Genomic DNA, 21,655 nt, shown 5'->3' on the forward strand with positions numbered 1-21,655 from the left:
GATCCTGCACTCCTACCAGGAACCATATCTAGTTAGTGCCCAGGATACGCAAGGGATTACAACGGGTACGCTCCACGTGCTACCAGTATCCCTGTGTTTGTGTGTCCACAGACACTGATCGGGTTGGGGGGTGAGCTGTTCCCAACCGACTGCGCACCTCGTGTCTCTTAGGGGTTGGTAGGTGCCATTGCCAAAAATAGGATCCATCTGAACACGCGCGCGCGCGCGAGAGAGAGAGAGCGAGCACTCGCGGGACACTGAACCGCCACTGGTCGGTCACCGTTGGAGGGCGCCCTGGTCTGGGACGTCTGGGAAGCGAACGACCGGTCAAGACCGGTCAGTCTGATCCGCCACCCTGCGACGGAGCGTGACCGTGGCGGCACGGACCAGTGCTCGGAATCGCCATCGTTGTTGCTCGAAACGTTGGAAGTTGGAAGTAGGTCGACTCATCTCCCCCCCCCCGAAAAAAGAAGAAAAAAAAACAAAAACAACAAAAACAAAACAACCATCAACCAAACAACCGTCCGGGCCAAACCGGCCGGCTTGGAGTGTGAGTAGTCCTGGGAAGGGGAGATTACCACCGATTACGTCCGCCCCACCCCCCTCCACAGAGCGAGAGAGAGAGAGAGAGAGAGAGTGTGCGACGTTCTTCAGAAATATTTACTCGAGACGCGGCCCACTCTTCAATCAAGCAACCCGCAAAGGGTTCTTTCAGATAAGATAAGCGCCCTGGCGGGCGATACTCCATCCGATCCGATCTGAACATCTGAACCCCCCCCCCCCCCCCCCCCCGCCAACAACTCGCAACGGCCACGGACCGTCCGGTGATCGGTGGGTTCCAGGGGCAACGCAAAACCCAAGCGCCCCGGCAACGCCCAGTCCCGGCACGCGTGCTGTGAATGGAACCTGTAGCCCCCTATAGGGTGTCGAGAGCGGCTAGTGAGTGAGTACTGTTCGAGGAAGTTCGAGGATCTCGTTCGTGGTTTCCGGATCGGCGCGTCGCGTATTTGCGGGTTGGGCTTCCAAAACCGTGCACAAACGGGTTGTTGGGCCGGCAACAAAGTACCCGGCCCACGTGTGTGTGGTGTGTCTTTGTGTATCTCGGTCACGGTTAGCATCATCAACAGTGCAGCTCCTAAGCACCGACCGTGATCACTATAATCCCCGCCCCCTGTCAACGCGCCACACAACGCGATCTGTAGCGAAACCCAGGGTCCACAGTAACGCAGTAGATGAGTGAGCGGTACTCGGTACCTTAAGCTGGATTAGGGATCCGTCTCAATCGCTGGTGCATCCCTCGAGAGAGAGAGCGAGAGATCATGGACCCCACACCACGTGGATGCGCGGATTGTGTACTTTGCATTCCGCAGCAAGCAGCAAGTTTCTCCCGGCGCACCTACAGGGTGTACCATAAAAAAAATGCAAATGCTTTCATTGCTCTGTTTTGAGTATTTTTTCAACACCAATAGGGCATTATGGGGTATCGTTGTGTTCGTGAGAGTCTTATCTTATCAAATGATGTATAATAAGTACCCGTGCAAATAATGGTTTGTTCGGAAAACTGTACTCAAAGGCGACAGGTGTCGAGTTTGCTTCGCGCCCAAGAGAAATCTCATAGAAATATCAGCGGTCCTCAGATGTAATCTTGGCATTGTTTACAGGATTAAACGTTCTATTCATGAAGGGCCAAGGCCTAGGAAACACGTTAGTGATCGGCAACGATCTGAGCGCACTGAAAAAAAGGGTAAGATCGGTGAGAGCAAAAGTTAAGCGAAATCCAGTGCGATCCATACGACAGCTTGCAAAAGAGAGGAATATCTCAAGATCCTTCATGCATCGGTTGGCCAAATATGACCTAAAAGAAACCTCTAGTGCTAGGGTGAAGCGTAATTTAATAGTTGAAAGGATAAAGCATCGTGCGATATGAGCGTTCGATGCATTTGTTGTCAGTTTTGAAGACGAAGAAACATTGTTATCGTGTTCTCTGATGAGAATCTTTTCACAATTGGCCCAGCACGGATTTCCTGCACGAATAGGCTCATATCACCCCTAAAGACTAAGGATGTACTAGAGAACATAAAATTCAAGTCAACTTTCGAGATCCCCGGTGGAATAACGACGTTTGGAGCAGTTGTCTCTGATGGTTTGAAAATCACAAAATCTTTTTTCATAAAATCCCATATTAAAATGAATATTGATGTGAATATGATTTTTTTTTGAAGGAACACGTTTTAGCATGGTTTAATGCAAACTTCAAAACACCAGAAAATGTTGAGTTTCAGCAAGATGGAGGCCCCTACTATACGTCTTAACGGACTAAAACATGATTGAAGGAAAACATGAATTTTTGGTCGAATGATTTATGGCCTCCAAGCGGCCCTGAATTAAATCGGTTGGGCTATTCAATATGGGGCGTTTGTTCGACCTAAGACCTGTGAACCATCACACCATACACGGTTGGTTCGCTGAAATCGTTTATCATCAAAGCCTGGTCTTCTAAGTTGGACACCTAATGTTACCGAAGGGTGTTCTCGAATTCGTAACCGCTTGGAGAATTTCATTGAGAAAACAGGCCGACAAACCCACTCATTTTGTTTGTTTTTGATAAACAGAGAAATATAGAGCGAATGCAATACTTTGAAACAGTAGAAAATATAAAAAAAATGGTTTTAAACTTCAAAAAAAGGTTTTTTGCATTTTTTTTTATGGTACACCCTGTAGACCCCACCATCAGGTGCCAGTGGACGGATGCGCCACGTGGAACGTTTCGAAGAACGTCGAGTTCTCGGTCGGGCTCGGACACGCATTATTAACGTGCGTGCGTGCGTGCGTTCGTTCGATCGTTTCCGAGCCGACCTTCGGAGCGCATTCACGATGCAAGTCTATTTTCAAGCAAGCGCAGCAAGCCAAACAGCCATGTGACACAAAGACAACGCACGCGCGGTGGCGGTGTGGTATCCTATTTTTATCGCGATGGCCGCGATCGAGGGCAACACGCACTGCACAGAGGAAAAATGCGTTGCGTACACAGCACGAATCGGATCCAGGGGACGGGGGAGCCGGGGGGGGGGGGGTTGCTGGGGTTGTGGCCTACTACCACTACGCTCGTTACTGTTACTTTCTACGAACGCGCGCGCCACCCTCTCTCGCTCTCTCTCTCTCTCTCTCGCTGTCTCTTTTAATCTTTCTTTGCTGTTTTTTTTGGGCGCCCATCGTCCGCTAACTTTGTTCTTTTCGCTGACTCAGATCGAGCACACTTGTTCGATGGGGTGACAAGGGGGTGGTGGTGGTGGTGGTGCTACTGTTGCGTCGGCCTGCCATTGTTTATCTTACGCCGTTGCCATCTTGTGCCGCCGGCGAACCGCACCAGGACGCGCACTGGAATGCGGAAGAGCGAGAGCGTGTGATCAGTGTGATCCGTGCGGCGTTCCGTTGGCCCGGAGGATCACAAGATGCCTGCCGATCGTTCGATGACATCCCCCCCCGCCCTCACGAGGGCCGCGCGATCGATTCGTGCTTCGAGAGAGAGAGAGAGAGAGCGAGAGAGCGAAGCGCCGGTCCATCCATCTAGCCGACCGGTAGCGATTAGCCACCGCGTTATCGAAGGCAGCGCAAGCACACAGGCCCAAGGGGGGAGGAGGAGGAGGAGGAGGAGGAGGAGGAGGAGAAGAAGTCTCGAGGCAGTGCGCCCAGCCCAGTTGATAAGCGCGCGCGCGCGCGCGCGCGCTCGCGCCACCGACTGCAAGGCGATGCACCCCCCCCCCCCGGGGGAGGGGTTGGCGCGCGCGTCGACCGTCGTCCCCGTCGCCAGTCGATCATCGGCCAACCAAGCGAACGGGCGCGGCAAAGGAAAACCTCAACCTTCACCAAACCAACCACCCAGAAACCGAAGTGAACGGAAACGGAAAGTTGTTTCTGCCTTGTTGTATTTGCGCCCGCGCGTTTGCGAATGTGTCAAAGGGCACAGGGTAGTGCGTGAGTGGCACGTGAGTGTGAGTGGACTAGAACGAGCGATCCGATCCGATCGATCAGCAATCAAACTGTGAGGCTGCGCGGCTGTCAGCGATCAGCGGCACTTCTTCTTCACTTTCTCCCACTCAGGCAGGCACCGCACACTAGAGCTTGGGTGCGTTGCGTTACACTTTTGCTGTGAAGGTGAAGCACAGGAAGATCCTGCAGCACTACTCGGTGCTGCTACGATAGTGGCAGCCCTTTGTTCGATTGCAAACAGCACTCGCAGGGTCTTCAGCCGCCCTTTTGTTGAAACCTCTTTTAGAACAACCCAGAACAAAGGTGCCCGCCCGGAGCTGCAGGTGGTTGTTGCCCCAACAACCGTTCCCCCCCCCCGTTCCCGTTCGCAACAGACGCTCGCTCGCTCGCTCGCTTACGGCCTTTCTTTCTTTCTTTGTTTGCGTTCCAGGACAAATGGCGGCGCCAAGCTGTGCTCAGTAGCTGAGCAGGGGGCTCAGGCTTTACGGGGGTTTACGGGGCACAGAACCGCTCTTGGTGCAGCCGGGGAATCCAGGGACTAGACGCGACGCTACGACGGCAACGAACGCTCTCTCTCTCTCTCTCTGGCTCGCTCGCTCTCTGTCTCACGCCGTGCGCTCGATCCGCAATCGAATTGCTACTGGACCGGCAGCTACTGGGCGCGCGTGGTAGGCGAAGATGACTCACGGACCGCCGGCCAGCCGCAAGCGGCAACAGCAGCAGCTCAACAGTGACATCGAGCAGAACGTGCACGGGACGGCCTGCCGTGAGCCGGGCCCGGGGGAAGGGACGGAAACGGGGCTACCGACGCCACCGGACGGTGGCTGGGGCTGGATGGTGGTGCTCGCCTCCTTCAGCATTCACATTATCAGTAAGTAGCAAAAGCAACAAGCTGACCTTGCACCCTGGAATATCCTGCTATGACTGAGCTGCGCTACACTCTCGCGCCTTGGCGGCCTCGACGTAACTCGCTTGACGCACTTGACGCATAACGAGGCGACCTCGAATCGATTCCGCCTTATCTACTCGACCGAACTGTGACAATACGGTCCTAGCAAACCTCATCCCCTTCCGCGCACCACATTTGTGCCCTCACAAGCCGAGCCGGGCCTTCAATCAACAGATCAATCAACCGAAAAACAGGCCCAGACCCAGGCCCAGGCCCAGGCACAGGCCCAGGCCTAGCTACGACGAGATAATGGACGACGACGCGCGCTCCCGTCTATTGTTTGTCGATTGCTGTTAGCAACTAGCACACGTGGACAATGCGGCGAGGTATTTTTGCAGCGAATTATCGTGCAGCGGTACGCGAGGTGCGGTCCCCCCCTTGCAGTCTAGGCGCTAAGCCGGAGTCAGCATCGCATCGAGAAGTACTCTGCTCTTCCCCTCTGGTTCTCGCGCTGCCGATGCCGCGAGCGATGAGCGATTCTAGCGACGGCACAGCGACAGAAGCACCGCTGATAAGCAGCAGAGGCTGATACGATGAAGGGCGATCCGTTTGTGCGCACTCAGCGACGAAGGCGGCCGCTGATTCAAGGTCCTTCTTCTGTTTCTTCATCTTCTTCTGCCGCTGCCGCTGCTGCTGCTACGTTCTGCTGTAGGAAAGGAGGGGGGGGGGGGGTGAACACGGAAGCAAGGGTAGCAATAAGTAGCAGTAGGTGACGGGGCGACACTATCAAGAGCACCGGCAGGAAGCGACCGAGCGTGTCGCAACGTGCGCTGCTGTAATCGTTGCCTGTGCTCATCTCTCTAATCTCTCTCTCTCTCTCTCTCTCTCTCTCTCTCTCTCGCTCCCCTCTCTCCCACCTCTACACAGCGGATGGTTTGACGTACTCGTTCGGTATCTTCTACTCCGAGTTCCTGACGTACTTCAACGAGGGTAAAGGCTATACGGCATGGATCGCCTCGATCCTGGTCGGTGTGACGCTCTGCTCGGGTAAGTAGCAGCCCCTCCTCCTCACGCACCCACGCACCACTGCTGATCACTCATCCACGCGTCCCGCATTCCGCCCCCACAGGTCCGATCTCGTCGTCGCTCGTCAACCGGTACGGTTGCCGGGCGGTGACGATCGCGGGGGCGCTGCTGGCCAGCGCTTCGCTCGCCGTCAGCAGGTACGCCACCAGCGTGTTCATGCTGTTCATCACGATCGGCGTCGGGACGGGGCTGGGCCTGGGGCTCATCTACCTGCCCGCCATCGTGAGCGTGACGATGTACTTCGAGCGGTTGCGCTCGCTCGCCACCGGTATTGCGGTGTGCGGTTCCGGGCTCGGTACCTCCATCTTTGCCCCCCTCACCGAAACGCTGATCAAGCGCTTCGAGTGGCAGGGTGCCCTGCTGGCCATCGCCGCCATCGTCCTGATCTGCGTCATCTTCGGCTGGATGTTCCGGCCGCTGAAGGCCCCGCCCGCGATGGTACCGTCGCCCGACCCAGCCACCGTTCCGCTACAGCAGCAGCAGCAACCGCAGCAGCAACAGCAACAACATTCCACCACCGACCGGTTGCCGGCCGGTGGCGGCAACAACCTGGCGCGCTCCAACAGCCACGGCTTCCTGGACAGCGGTCCCCGGATCGAGCAGAATGGGGGTCACTCGGGGAGCGGCCACAACCTCGACAAGCTTCGCCCGATCGGGGCACCGCCGATCAGCTCCGGTGGCGGCGGAGGCCAGCCCCTGGCTGACGATGCGAAGCGCTTCGGCCACAGCCAACCACTGCTAGCGGTGCCGGCTGGTGGTCAGCAGCAGCAGCAGCAGCAGCCCCAGCAACAGCCCCAGCAACAGCCCCAGCACGGCTCGGTCAGTACGCTGAAGCACGCGGAAAGCGGTACGATGTACCGGAAGGACGCCCTGTACACCGGGTCCGTGCACAACATCAGCGCGTCGCGCCACCAATCCCAGGCCAACCTGGCCGGCACCTACGAGAAGGGTAGCTACGGTTCGGTGCAGGGTGTGGCCGCCGCACCGGCCGACCCGGAACGCTGCCTCGGTTGCATACCGTGTTCGCGCGAAACCTGCGACACGTTCCGCGAGATGATGAACTTCTCCATCCTGAGGGACCCGGTGTTTATCGTGTTCACCGTGTCGAACTTTCTGACGAGCGTCGGCTTTAACGTGCCGTACGTGTACCTTACCGAGCAGGCGCTCGCGAGCGGTATCGATACGAAGCAGGCGAGCTACCTGCTCGGTATCATCGGTATCGCCAACACGCTCGGCCGGATCGTGCTCGGGTACCTGTCCGATAAGGCGTGGGTTAACCGGTTGGCCGTGTACAACTGCTCGCTGACGGTGTGCGGTGTCGCGACCGCCCTCTCCGTCCTCTGCCACAACTTCGAGACGCTCGCCCTCTACTCGGCCATCTTTGGCTTCACGATCGGGGCGTACGTCGGGCTCACGTCGGTCATCCTGGTCGATCTGCTCGGGCTGGAGAAGCTGACCAACGCGTTCGGGTTGCTGCTGCTGTTCCAGGGCATCGCGTCGCTCATCGGACCACCGATTGCCGGTAAGTGCCCCGGCCCCGCGCGTCCAACGAACGTTCCAATTTTGGGGCGAATATCCAAATCTCGACAATCTCTAGCGAATTGCGTAGCTTAAGAAAAAGCGATCAAACCCCTGCAATTATGCAATTTAACTTCTAGAGAGATGTAGATGTTGGGGGCTTGTTTTTCGCTACCTCCATTACATTTCCTTTCTTTCTCATCTCACTAGGGTGGCTGTACGACTACACGCTCTCGTACGGGCCCGGCTTCGTGATGGCCGGCACGGCGATCGGGGCCAGCGGGCTCATGCTGTTCGGTATCCCGGCGCTCCAGCGGTACCTGGTCCGGCGGCGCACCCTCACCGACCAGGCCACCATCGGTATTCCGCTGCACTGAGTCCAGCCGCGAAACGGTCCAGCGAACGGTGCAGTGCAGCGCCCTCACCCGCCCACCGCTCATAAGGAGACCCTTCCTTTCTTTTCTTCCTTCCTTCCTTTCGCCCTTCGCTGCGTTTGCCGCTAATGTACAGCCGTAAGCGTTATAGCCGTAAGTGAATAATAAAAAAAAAAAACAAAACAAAAAACACAGCAATCCGTAACGCCTATAGTACCAGCACCACTGTGCCGTGTGCGGTCGGGGCTCCGTGGTGTTTAGAGTTTTGCTGCTGATGAGATTCTTTTATTGATTGAGCGAATCGAATTTAGAATAGATTGTCTTGTCTGCTTTTCTTTCTTTCTGCTTTTTTTTTGTGGTCTTTTCCCTTTCCTTTTTTTGGTAATCGAAGAACATCACGCACACTTTTGAGTAACCCCTAAAACTGCGTCCTGGCGAAAAGTGCGCGTTGAGCCGAGTGAGATTTTTTATTAAACGTGTATGTGTGGGTGTGTTCCGCGACGTACGCGTGCGAAGGAATTGGAAGATCGAACGTGGTGCCGCGCGCGGGCACAAAGACGGGACAGGGCTCCACAAAAATGCTCCGCGCGAGACCGTATGGAAGCGAGAAGAACGGGGAATAAAAGGAATAAATATATATTTATATATGCAGTGTCGGGCGTCCGAAAAAGGACCCCCTTTTATACATGTTACTAACATCCTCACAGATTAGCCAATTTAAGCAGTACGCCAAATCAAACTATGTGGCATTCCTGTGGCACTGGTGTGACCTTTTTAAAAATGCTTTAAATGAATAAGATCGATTGATTCTTTGACGTAATAATCGTCCTTTTCGCGAAGCGTCGGACAATCAAATAAGGCCACCTGCTGCTGTTTTTATTTTAGCGACACCGGTGCCAATAGTTTGGTTTAGCGTACGGCTTAAATAGGCGAATCTGTGAGGAAGATAGTAACATGTATAAACGGGGTCCTATTTTGGATATCCGACACGGTAAATATCGGCTCCGTGCTTGGCGAGTTAATGGCGGCTGTTGGCGTGGCACAATCACACCCACGCACACCGTGGCACAAGCCGAACCGACCAATAACCGAAATGGTTGGTGAGATTTTTGGAGCAGAACGTTTGTTTTTTGCGTAAAACTAACCCATATCTGCATCTCGACCAAATTGCCCCATTGTCAGGGTTTCTAATTGATAATTACCAGGTGTATGCATATGAAACCGACCTTTCTGTTTTGCGAAAAATACGCTTATTCTTAGAAAATATTCTGCAAAGTTATGGCAAAGTCGTTAGCTACACATTTCAACTATATCTTAGGCGATTTTTGGATGCCTTACCTAAAAAAAACCGCCAGTCTGTACCACTTTTTCAAAACCCATAAATTTTTTCACATTTTCGAACAAAAGGAAGCGCTGCTCGGCCATTACCTGTCCCAAGCGATGCAAATGAATGTTTATTTGATAGAGTCAAGTCTAGTGAGTTAGCCGCAAGTGGTAATTGTTACCAATATAATAGGTCAATTTTAACGTTTTCAATATTTCGATGGATTTTTTTCACAAGTTTCGGTCGAAATTGATTAATTGATTAATTAATTAATTAATTGATACATTGACTTCTAACATTTTCGATGGTTGGTGGTTCTCTCATCAATATTACTATTTTTAAATTTTTTAAACCGCACTTTGCACTGTGTTTCAGTAAGAGCGTACCCACCGTAACCTTCATTAAAAGTTTGATGCGATTCGGCCGCCGATTTTTTGAGATGGTGGCAAAAACCGAACGATGTCGGTGAATAGCAGTTTTTTGAGAGCGGAACTTGCCATTTTAATCGCAATGAAAATATTTGTTATAGTGTCAAATTAGAAAAAATTCATACCGATTATGTTCAACGGATGCCTAATGAACAAAATAAAACACTTAGACACTGACTTTACAGCTCCATTTAGCGTAGATGTAGCCTTACACCGAAAAAGACGGTTTCATATGCATACACCTGGTAAGTGACAAAATAACCGATCAAATGTACCCGGACCGTAACAAACACATCCCTCCCTCTCCCAGACAGCTAAAATATATGCACCGTTAAATTATGCAACTTGGTTGGTTGTTGGTTTTTTACCGTTTTAAAGTTTCTGTCACATTGAATCGCTTATTTAACCACTTAAAGTTCAATTAGAAACCCCCGGAAAATGTGCAATTTTGGTAGAGACGTAGAAAATGTTTTTTTTTACCGTTCTTTGTGTTCCTTCTTTTGGTTCCTCCGCTCCGTCTGACGTCATCGCAGGGGGGACGCTGGCCACGATTCCACGTGGTGGCAATTTGAGCAAGAATACAACCGTGGCCTCCTCCTCTGGGAGAGAGTACTCTCTCTCTCTCTCCCCCTCACTCACTCACTGGAGTGGGTTTTACAACCCCCCGCAAATGGTTTGGAACTATCGATGTGGTTGCCTATCTATGGATCCTGCCCGGATCCGAGCCTATCCGTATCCGTATATCAACCCTACAAGCTGGCACAATTACAGGAAAGCTCTTCCCTAGCGCCCTAGGGTCCCGAGACGGTCGAGGCCGTTCCGTCGCCGCACCAGGCGCCTCCATTCCGCCATTCCGTCAACCAGGCGCCTCCATTCCGCCCAAGTCACTTTAGGCCTGGGTGCGTGCGTGCGTGCGTGCGTGCGTTCGTGCGTTCGTGTGTGTGCGTGCGATATCAAAATCGAAACGTGTCGTGCCCCCGGCCCAGGTCATGAAATCGCCCCCAAAAACTCGCAAGTACGCACGCACCGGGGGGGCACCGGGTGAGCAACACAATGTGAGCAGTTTTCGCGAGGTGTCGATATGTTTTTTGTACATCTTTAACTTCTTCTTTACAATTCCTCTTCTTCTTCTCCTTCTTCTTTTTTATCTTCTTCTTCTTTTTTATCTTCTTCTTCTTCTTCTACTTCTTTCTTTTCTTCCTGCCTGCCTGGATCGTCGTCCAGGAAGCAAACCGATTCACTCAATCCCGTAGGTCACAACCAATTTGTGGAGATCACGGGGCCGGTTGCCGCTCGGTCGGAGTATCTGCCAGGCCGTCCGGAGCCGCTCCAGGTTAGCCTCGTCCGTCCGGGCGGGCTGATGGGCCGGGAAACCGAAACAGAGGATTAAAAACAATGAAAAAGAAGAGCTCAGTGAAGCTCACAGCTGGCCACACTACGCCATACTTACGCCACTAGTATCCGGCTGCTGCTGCTGCTGCTGCTGCTGCTGCTGCTCCTGCAGTTCGGCCAGTGTGACGCGCGTCACGAACAGCTCGTAGCAGAGGACACCCTTGATGAAACACTCGCCGTACCGGAGCCGCTCGAGCAGGTCCAGTATCTCCAGACAGTAGCGCTCCTTGGCGCGCAGCTCGTCCGGCTGGCGCGCCTCCGCCCGGATCTTCTTGATCGCCTGCAGCTTCAGCTCGACGGTGAACTGGTTGGTCGGGAGCAGGAACCGCACCAGGTGCTCGCTCAGGTAGGCGATGATGTGGGCCGAATCGCGCTTGATCGCGTTGTTCAGCACCATCCGGCTCGCGATCTCCTGTATCTTCGAGGCCTTGATGTTGTCCAGCTTCAGGTCGCACCGGTTGCACCGCCACATCGACGAGATCTTGAGCGGGTTAACCGGCAGCAGTCGACCCTCGGTGCACCGCTCCCGCACACACTTGAGCGCTCCAAGGTACGTACCGAACTCCTGGGCAATGGCGGAAGAAAAGCAATTGTTGAAAGAAAATTATTACGGTGTTTTTTTTTTGGCCCAACAAAAACGATTTTTTTTTTTATAACAAAAGACTAAGCCCATCAATCAAAACATTGCCCCATCGCTGGCCCCTTAAATTTCCTCCAATCCAAAAGCGGTAGCAAATCCGCAGTTTTAACGTGTTAAAAATTTAAAAAAGTTTATCCGCCCCTTGCAGGCAATTTACATTTTCTCTGATTTTCAAGGAAACCCTTGGCCCAAAAATGTGTATCACATATCCAGAGTTTTGTTTTTTATTCTTCTTTACTATGCTATTTACACTTTTCAAAAATAATTCCTAGAACCAAAGATATAACCAATAATATATGGGAACAACTCATGTATTCCATTCTATGGTATTGTACAGTTTTTACTCCACTATAATCAAATAACCATTTTTTTCTCTCAATTCCAACGATGCATTTCAGTTCGTTTAATCCTACAAACCTCTTTTGTGATCTATTTTATGGTTTTATTGCTATAAATAATGGAATTATGCACATAAGAAGCGTGAACAAACGTGTTTTTATAACCTTGTTCGACTGTTTTTGTTATATCTTGGTTTCTAGGAGGTATTTTTCAAAACTGTAAAAAGCACAGCAAGAATAAAAAACAAAACAATTGATATGTAATACACATTTTTTGGTTGAGTGTTTCCCTGAAAAATCAGTGAAAATGAAAAAAATGCATTCAAGGCGGTGGATAAAGGTTTCTTTGCGTGCTTTTCGTACCTTGGCCGACTGTTTTGGTTATATCTTTGGTTCTAGGAGATATGTTAAGAAAATGTAAAGAGAACCGTAAAGAAGAATAAAAAACAAATCCATTGATATGTAATACACATTTCTAGGCTGAGAGTTTCCCTGAAAAATCAGTGAAAATGAAAAAAAATGCATTCAAGGCGGTGGATAAAGGTTTCTTTGCGTGCTTTTCGTACCTTGGCCGACTGTTTTTGTTATATCTTTGGTTCTAGGAGATATTTTAAGAAAATGTAAAAAGCACCGTAAAGAAGAATAAACAACAAAACCATTGATATGTAATACACATTTCTAGGCTGAGAGTTTCCCTGAAAAATCAGTGAAAATGAAAAAAAGGACTAAGCAACCGATTGTGACTTCCAATGATCATCAGCCCACGTCTCCCGCGCGTCAGTTAACACAAGGATCTCATCAGTCTATAGCAAAGCGCACCTTCGACCAAAATCCACCACAATGATAGTGGAAAGTGACACCCTTCCAGACGCATGCTGGCGGCCCTATTCGGTCTAGAGTCGCTTAGTAAAAGAGAAGTGCCTAGCAAAGGGGTCGCTTAAATTTCTCGAACTCTCTACACGAAATTTGACTCTTCCAAGACGCAACCAGAGTTTAAGGGAAGGTTTTCGCCTCAATGCGAGGGGTTTGAATAAAAAAAAGTGAGTTATACGTTTATAGCCAATTAGTTTTCACGAAATCTGTCAGCCTGTAGAAAAAAAAGATGCTCATTTAAGTCGTTTGTGGGCGCGGGGTGGAAATTAATGGACAAACAAATAAACACGCACCACGGTAGTCGGCCCTCCACCACTCCCTCCCTTCATCCTCCTCCTCCTCCTCCTCCTCTCTCTTTCACCCCGTTTCCTCCTCTCGGTCCTATTTTTTTTTGTCGTTGGCCTCCTTCCTTGTCGTTGAGTTGAACAAAAAAAGATAAACCCACCCCTTCCGCTACTGCTGGCTGGTTGGTTTTCCGTTTTGATAGTGTGGTAAAGGGGGTGGTTAGCGTGTCACCAGATTAGAAACGCGAGCTAGCCAAGGCTAAGAGTCGTGCCGGGACGCACATAAAGGAGCAAAGTGGAAAGTGGAGCAGTAGCCGGAAGTGCTGGTTTGCGGACTCCAAAATAAAGCACAACGCACGCACACGACCAGTACGCCAGTAAGTGGAAAGAACGGCAGAGAGAGAGAGAGAGAGAGAGAGAGAGAGAGAGAGAGAGAGAAAGAGAAATAGATTCGAATGGAGTCGAGGTCCCTTTGTTTTGTGCCAATGATGGAGATCCTGGAAACAACGTAACCTCACAGTTCTCTCTCTCTCTCTCTCTCTCTCTCTCTCTCTCTCTCTCTTTCTCTCTCTCTCTCTCACATGTGTCCTTAAAGGGACTGATAGAGAGAAAGCGGGAAGAGAGAAGAGAGCGAGCATCCGATGGCGCCTACCTGGTTGTGGCCAGCGACCACCTGTGTGCTGCTCGGCCTGCCCCCCCAAAATGCCAACCCACCCCCACCCGCAACCAGCTAGCAATCGCGGTTTCACGGATTGTTCGCGTTGTTGTTGTTGTTGTTGTTTTTTTTTTTTTTCTCTCTCCTCTTTTTGGCGCCGTCCGGCCACGGCCACCAAAATCAAGCGGCCATAAATATATATTTCGACCTCTCGCTTTGGCTCGCATTTTCTTGGCTCCGATCTTTCTTGGCTTCCCATCCGCGCCGCCGTCGCTCGTTGACATTTTGGCCCGGATTTTCCAATCCATCTATTGGCAACCGATGCTGCGGGGGTGGAAAGCAAAAAGCAAAAAAAAAAAACAAAAAACAAACGACAAACGACATCGTCGCCGCCATCATTCCGCTTACCGTCGGGTCCTTGCAGCGGTCGCACGCGCACAGGAAGTGCTTGGAGAAGCAAAGATGGATGATCCGGTGCTGGGTGCCCCACAGGATCTTGGAGTAGTTGTTGAGGATCTGCTCACCCCGCCGGATCGGCCGGGATGCGTACACGCGCATCCGCAGCTGCTCGTCGAACACGTACCGCACGTTCGGCCGGCAGCAGTGGTTCATCATCGCACCGAGCACGTACAGACCGCGCAGAATGATCTCGTGATCGTTGTTCTCCTCGTCCACCACCACCCGGCTCGTCTCGAACGCGTTCGTGTTGAGCACGTCGACCAGCTGGCGCAGGTAGCGCACGTCCGCCCCGTCCGGTGGCAGGTTCCAGAAGTACCCATCCTTCAGCAGCCGCTCGATCTCGGTCGTCATCTCCTTGCGCGGCGGATGGCCCTCCATCTGCAGCACGATCGAGCGGTCCCGGTCGGACAGCAGGAAACCGCGGATCGAGGTGAGCGCGTACAGGATGTGCTTCGCGTACCGGCCCGCATCCTTCGGCTGCCAGCCCTGGATCAGGGTGCACTCGGCGGCGTGCGCCGACACCGGCCGGGCACCGTAATCGCACCGGGCACAGATCGGCAACCGGCAGCCGCCGGTGCACAGGTGCAACCGCTTCAGGATCCGGTAGCAGCTGGCACAGAAGATCACGTCGTAGTTGTTGACGCGCGGCCCCAGCAGTATGGGCCGGTCGACGAAGACGAGCTCGTGGACGGCAATGTCCCGGGTGGCCACCAGGCCCCGGCCGTACCCCTCGAACGCACCGATATCCCACGCGGGGTCCCCGTTCCCGTCCGCCGCCCGCTGTTCCGCACCTTCTTCCGCCAGAAACGCCAGCAGCTGCCCCTTGAACGCGGCAATCCGCTCCGGGCTGCCATTGTCCCCGGTTTGCGCCAATTGATCGGTGTTCGGTTGATCGTTGCTGCTGCTGCTGCTGCTGCTGCTGCTGCTCGTGGACGGTGGTGGTGTGGGTGGCCCCCCCTCACTCAACGTTGCACCTTCCACCTTCGACCCACCGTTGCCGTTCTCACTCGACGTTTCACGCTCCATCGCGCCACTGTCGCGCCAGCGAAACACCGCACCGTCTCCGCACCGGGCCCTAGCCCTGCAAAGGACCGCTCCCCTCCTGGGGTTGATTGTCTGGGTCTGGGCCCTTCCCACCCCCCGCGCCCGTTCTGGTTCTGACACTACCCGGCTACCCACACACCAACACGGACACGCACATGCAGACCGACCGACCGCTCGCTACGACCGCCGCACTGGTACTGCCGGGCACGGACCACCGACGCTGGACCTCGACCACCACCGGTACCGGCGGCCCGGCGCTGAGCGAGGCTCCCCCTGATTGGCGAACCGAGTGGCGGAACCACTCCCAACCGCCACCGCCACCGCCGCCGCCGCCGCCGCCGCCGCCACCGCCGACGTTACCGATCATGTCCCCCCTTGCCTGCTTCTTTCTTCACCAAAAATTTGCTGAACAAAAATAAAACCGAAACCCGGCCGGACCGGCCTGAACAAACTAAAAACGAACCATACACAGAGAGAGAGAGAGAGAGAGAGAGAGAGAGAGAGAGAGAGAGAGACACGGGCACAGTCACGGGCCCGTCAGACTTCTGCCCCCTGGGGGGGGGCAGGAGGGTCAGGCCGGTGGTCACGTTACCAGTGGCCAGCGCGCACCGCACACACACCGTATTTATAGCCAGCCAGTCCCAGCGCTTATGATGCTGCGGACGATGATGATGGTGACGATGACGATGATGCCATTTTGCCTCTAATCCACACAGCATGTGACACTACGTGCGTGCGTGCGTGCGAGTAGAGCGGGGTTTGGTTGTGTGTGTCCGTGTGCGTGCCAATCGGCTGCTGCAGTATCAGTGCTGCAGTGTCCGATTTGCGCATCCTGCGGGCTCCAGACCGGGATCCACTGGCCATTCTCTCTAGTTCCGGTCCCCTGTTGTCGTTTCTCTCTCGCTCTCTCTCTCTCTCTCTCTGTACTGACGCCAGATCCACAGCACACGCACTCTCTCTATCAGAGTGGCCACAGCATGCCACAGCTTCGCGGAATTCGCACTGGCCACAAACTAATAGAAAAAAAAAAACAAACAAACAAACGAACGTGCCAACGGCGACCCAACCAACGGAACAGGTGGTTGCTGTGTACACACACACGCGCCCAGAACTCACTGACGTCAAGGCTGGAACCTTTGGGACCTTCCACTGGCCCCCGGGAGTGTCGGACCGGCCGTCACGGGCTGCGTGCGGATACGGAGTGGTCCTGCTGGGACCACCGACCAGCGGGGCACGATAAGCGTGACTCGCTGTGTGTTTGTGTATGTGTTTGGTGAGGGGGGTAGTGAGCGAAATACGCATAGGATGCTTGAGGGACATTGAGCGAATTGAGCCAAGGCAAGGCAAGGAACCACCAGGCCCCAGGCACCCTCCAGAGACGCGTGCGCACGCGAAACATACACAAAGAGAGAGAGAGAGAGAAAGGAGAAAGAGAGCGACCAAGGATGTAAACTGAAAAACACACATATACACACGCATCTATCTAGCACGTGATAAAGGATACGTAGTGTATAGATGGGAGCGAATGGTCACCTTAAATTTGGCCGCACTCTTCTACGCACTGCAGGGCCCCCTAGTGGTCGCGTTGCTACTCTGATTTGGTGTCTTTCTAAAAGGTTATAGTCTTCTCGTTTAGTGATAAAAAAAAATTTGCCAAAACCGAACCATACCTGCCAAGGTTATCGCCGATGGAATACGAAGGATGCGAAGAAAAACGTCTGCACACTCACTGTGAAATCGAAATTTTCAGGTGGGGGAACTTCGGTATTTAATTTTTGTTTGTGACAAATGTTTTTAACATTTTTCCCTGAAAGCTGATCCTTTCAAGGGTATTGTGTAAAAGTTTTGGATCAATCGAAGCAAAACTGACACAGATACAGATTTTTGAAAATCCGCGTTTCATACAAGGCTCCATGCAGAGCTCGCTACTTTGAAGAGCGTTTCCCCAGAACCAACTACTAACTACTGGACCGATCGTTTTGAAATTTTTAACACATAATCTGTACACTTTTTGCCAGGTAGCCCCTGTCGAGATATCATTAAAATTGTTGATACTTTTTTTTAAAACAAATCTGTAAAGTTCCTTTTTTAATGGCAGAATCGCAAAAAGCATCACTTTTTCCACTTCAAAAATCTGCTCAAAAAAAAAAATTGGAATATCAACCAAAACTCGACAGGGATACCTAGATAAACTTATAATCTTTCTAACGAATATCGATATGTATTTTTCTGATGACCCGTCACGCAGCTACGATGGGCACCGGGAAAAAGTATCTTTCCGCAGACACGACTGCCTAAATTTGATGGCATGGATTCATTTTTCAATGAATGTTGCTCAAAACAATACCAAATATTCTTCGAAAATTGTAGATTATCATGTCATTTACTTGAAAAAATACAGCTGAATGGTTACGTCACAAAAAATCGTTAAAAACGGGCCTTGTTTTGGCCCGAAAATACCAAAGTCCCCCCTCAAAGGAGACATAACCCAAGTAAACCCAAGCATTTTGGCAAAAACCAGCAGACAAATTTGACTTCAATCAATCATAGAGGGTGTACGATAAGATGGTTTTAGTTCATTTACGCAGCCTAAAATCGCCCGTAAACTGCTCATTTGGCAAGCGAACTGCAGTTATGGTTTGAAAACGGGCCGGGTCCATGAACGGTCGTTTGTACAAAGAAGACTGCCGGGAAAAGATCATTCTGCCTTTTATAAGTTTTCATAAAGGTCCCGTTAAGTTCTGGCTCGACTTGGCAAGCTGCCATTACAGCACAGTTTAATCCACCAAATTGCTGACCACAGTATCGTCCAACATTATTAGATTGGACTTTTATGGAACAAAAACTAAAGGTTTCTTTAAGCGTAAAATGATTTTAAAAAAAATCCAGCTGTAATGTACAAATGGTGGGAAAAAATGGCCTGAATGAGACTTCTTCAACTACTGTGGGGAAAATGATGTGTCGCATTAAAACCAAAGGTACGTAAATTAATACGCAACGTGACCCAATAATTTACTGGCAATTTTTTAGCTGGATAGCTAGATAAAATACCTACACAATGACACCGTCTACCATGAGTTTAGCTTCTTTCTGGTCTGAGCGGTGTCCTGTTTTATGCGGCACAAATTTACGGTGTTCCAAGCTTTGCTAAACAAAGCGAGCGAGTGTTAAGCACTCGCCAATCCCTCTGGTGCGTGCTCCTTTCACTGTCCGGCACTATGCCCTTTGTCATGTCGCAGGAATGACGAGCCAGCCAGCTCGTATGCCCGCAGTGGCGGCGGGCAATGAGCTAATGCGAATGCGCGTACATACGCGGTGCATGCACGGCACATCATATCCGTGTACCATTTTGCCAACCAGGATGCTAGGTCCTTATCACCGCCAAAGGGAGCCGAGGGAGAGCGGGAGAAAAAGAGAGAGAGAGAGAGAGAGAGCAGAGAGAAACCAGCAACAAGTTTGCACTGCGGACATGCAGTGCTGCGCGTCCCGAACCATGCATGGCTGCTGGCTGGATCTGCAAAACCGTCATCGTCATAGGGTTTGTGTGCTCTCGCGGGACACGCTACAATAATACCGTGCTGTGGGTGCGTGCTGCATGTACTATACTGCACTGCATTTATTATTAGGCAGCCAACCTTGGTTGTAGATATTAGCTGCCCCTACCAGAAGCTATTAATAATACCGCGCCGCGCAGCGCCACGAGTATCCCCTTTGAACTACTCCATTTTTCCAAGAGCGCACCCCTGCCCCCCTCACCGGTGTCAGCTGTCACTCATTATCAGTGATGTCATATATATATGCGCGTGACGCTGCGCTGCGAACTGCCACAAGGTGTGTCTCGCGAACGGTGCTACCCCGCGTCAACGTGTCCAGCGGTAGAGAGAAGATATTGCAAAGCCTGGCAAATCACTGGCCACCGCAACACACCATTGACCAAGGATCTCCGATGGTGGGGAGGGGCGAGGCGCATGAACTACGGCGACGATCGGTTATTTGGCAGTCGCGTCGCAGTTATGAAACCGATACACCTCCCTGCCCGGCCCCCCTTGTACCCCATTCTGGTGCCCTTTCCGGTCGGTTCCTCAAACAGCTTCGGCTGACATTTTGCCATCGCCCGCTCGCACATCAACATCAATGTCAGAGTGATTGAAATTTATGTTCCGACTAACTGGCGCGTCCCGTACGCTGATTTATTGGATTCGCGGATCCGCGCCGACGACCAGGGCCTCGAGACAGCCAAATCAATAACGATGGCCACCCTAATTGCGCGTCGGATTCGCTCGCCTTAGTCCCTTGTTTTTCGTTTTTCTTTTTTTCTTTTTTGCTTTGCGAGGGCATTAGCATACAGTCACCGAAGGGCTCGCCATACTCCGTACTCTGGTGGTGGGTGGAAGGAGAGAGAAGCCAGCACGTGGCGTAGTGGTAAGTAGTACGGCCTGCAAACATTCGGTAACGAACTATTTTTGCTATTGCTGCGCAGAGCGCCCAAAAGTGTTTTCCGTCATCCATTTATCATCGATCCGCGGAGTGGGGTATCGCTTCTCGGGCTGTGTACCTTTTATCGCAACAGGAGGCCGAGGTATTTATCTTAAAAAAAAAAACAAAACAAAACAAAATTTAAAAATCTACCCAACCAAGAGCCAACTGCGATGCTGGTCGAATTGATGCTGACTTGTTTGGCTTCTTTTCTTTCATCCCCTTTTCTCGTTCTGCTGCAAAAGCGATCGCTGCGCCATCGCACGCTCACCGTGCGCGGTGCGGTGTCTATAATATGGCTGCCAAACGAGTTCTCTAGACAGGAGACAGGTACTAGCGGGCGCGGATCGTTACCTTTTTGTTTTACTTACAGAATTTTGCTGTACCGTTCTCTTTTATTCCATAGCGTTGCCTCCTAACAGTAAACGGGTGAAGGAACACAATAACCTTTTTTCTGCTGTAGTTTTTCGTTTCCCCAGGGGTGGCCATTAGATTGCCATTCAAATGTCAATGGCTCCTCGTTGTCCTGCCCTCAAATAATGTCCCATACAGACTGATGGCAAGGAAGTTACTGCGATTGCTCTGCTGTAATGTACTTTAGAGAGCACGGCACGAATCCTTGCAGCATCAGGCAGCCTTACAACCGTGTTCAAACAACCACAACCGCTATCCCTGCACACGGTTGCCAATGTGTCGTTGTGCACACGGAATTTCCAGGAGCTCCAGCACGGTTGTGGTCCAGCGGCAGGTCACAGTCCCGCACTACAGGCGCACACACTCACGCGTATTCTTCTCCGGCTGTGCCGTTGCCATTTGTAACCGAGTAAAAGTGATTGCCACGACATCCTGTGTACGGATTTTGTTTCTTTTTTTTTATTATTAATGTCTACAAGTTCGTGCATATTGGTAGGAGTACTAAAATAGATTATAATCATGAATATATGCTTTTACGTGTATTACAGTAATATTATTGTTATTTTTTTTCCTTTATAATTTACCTCCATAACCGTATGACTCCTACTTCCACGGCTATGGCCACCCGCTATCGATTAGCCGTACCAACGTTGCTGTTTGATCGTTTTATACTCTTTCTTTCTTTCTTTCTCTCTCACCCCCTCTCTCTCTCTCTCTCTCTCTCTCGCTTTCTCTCTCTTTCTCTATTTCTCTCTCTCTTTCTCTCGCTTTCTCTCTCTGTGTCTAATGCTACTTTACTTTCCGATCTTGTTTGCATCGCAACCGATGGTTTAGCAGATAAATTTAAACATTGTGGTTATGTTTTTGGGGTTTTCAATTTTTTTCATTATTCTGCTCTTGCTACCCTTTATCTCATGCTGTTGTTGATATCACAAAACCATGCAGTTCGATTTAAGTGTCGTTTTGCGGTGGCCACTATGATCACCAGTGCACTGCTACTGCGCACCCGCTCGCAAACTATGTTCCTCGCTAAATCTCTATCTCTCTAATCTTTTCACTGCCTCTATCTCCCTATCGCTGCTCTGTCACTTCCTTTCCGTTGTCCTTAGTGAAGCGCATTTTGCTCACGTACTCGGCAGTCAAATGGTTCCTACGATCACCAAACCTACACTATTCGCTAGGTGTGTTTAGTAACTATGTTTCTGCCTTAATACTATCGCTGTTTCGACGTCTACTGCTGCTGCTGCTGCTGTTGCTCCTGCTGCTAATGCTTTTCCATTATCCAACCTAAACTATCTACTCTCGCTAGTACACTCGCTGTACACCGAAGCTGTGTTTCCGCGCAGCTCTCTTCGCGATTATCAATGTATCAACGGCACAAGACATACGACAGCCAGTTTGTTCCGTCTTACGAAAATGGAAGGCAGAACACTAAAATTATGAGAGGGTGAAAGGCGGTTGAAGGGAGGAG

At 51.4% G+C, this 21,655-nt stretch overlaps 2 protein-coding genes across 7 annotated transcripts in view; one reads left to right on the forward strand and one right to left on the reverse strand.

Moving 5' to 3' along the window:
* Positions 1-394: 394 nt before the first annotated feature.
* LOC126569104 (uncharacterized) lies at positions 395-8,172 on the forward strand. Of its 6 annotated transcripts, none has more exons than XM_050225994.1 (5): positions 395-550; positions 4,421-4,861; positions 5,807-5,926; positions 6,009-7,487; positions 7,694-8,172. In XM_050225994.1, exons 2-5 carry the CDS (start codon positions 4,669-4,671, stop codon positions 7,858-7,860), a joined length of 1,959 nt encoding a protein of 652 aa, XP_050081951.1. In that variant the 5' UTR covers positions 395-550; positions 4,421-4,668; the 3' UTR covers positions 7,861-8,172. The 6 variants fall into 6 exon arrangements, with proteins under 6 accessions (XP_050081951.1, XP_050081958.1, XP_050081933.1 ...); XM_050226001.1 differs by lacking the exon at positions 395-550 and adding an exon at positions 825-943; XM_050225976.1 differs by lacking the exon at positions 395-550 and adding an exon at positions 3,686-4,313.
* A 16-nt stretch (positions 8,173-8,188) lies between these two features.
* The window catches only part of LOC126575999 (serine-rich adhesin for platelets-like), a 28,459-nt gene continuing 14,992 nt past the window's right edge, over positions 8,189-21,655 (reverse strand). The window contains exons 4-6 of the mRNA XM_050237093.1: positions 14,200-15,471; positions 11,060-11,566; positions 8,189-10,966 (exon numbers count right to left, since the gene is read on the reverse strand). Of these exons, the coding sequence (XP_050093050.1) occupies positions 10,847-10,966; positions 11,060-11,566; positions 14,200-15,471 (1,899 nt within the window). The 3' untranslated portion in view covers positions 8,189-10,846. The remainder of the gene's footprint in view (positions 10,967-11,059; positions 11,567-14,199; positions 15,472-21,655) is intronic.

The sequence above is a fragment of the Anopheles aquasalis genome, chromosome X, assembly GCF_943734665.1.
Source record: "Anopheles aquasalis chromosome X, idAnoAquaMG_Q_19, whole genome shotgun sequence".
NCBI classification, from domain to species: Eukaryota; Metazoa; Arthropoda; class Insecta; order Diptera; family Culicidae; genus Anopheles; species Anopheles aquasalis.

Excerpts from the sequence above, each read along its gene's own strand:
- LOC126569104 (XM_050225994.1), top strand. The coding sequence starts at position 4,669 with ATGACTCACGGACCGCCGGCCAGCCGCAAGCGGCAACAGCAGCAGCTC. Across the intron at positions 4,862-5,806 it reads CTTCAGCATTCACATTATCA|CGGATGGTTTGACGTACTCG; the intron begins GTAAGTAGCAAA and ends ACCTCTACACAG. Across the intron at positions 5,927-6,008 it reads CGGTGTGACGCTCTGCTCGG|GTCCGATCTCGTCGTCGCTC; the intron begins GTAAGTAGCAGC and ends CCGCCCCCACAG.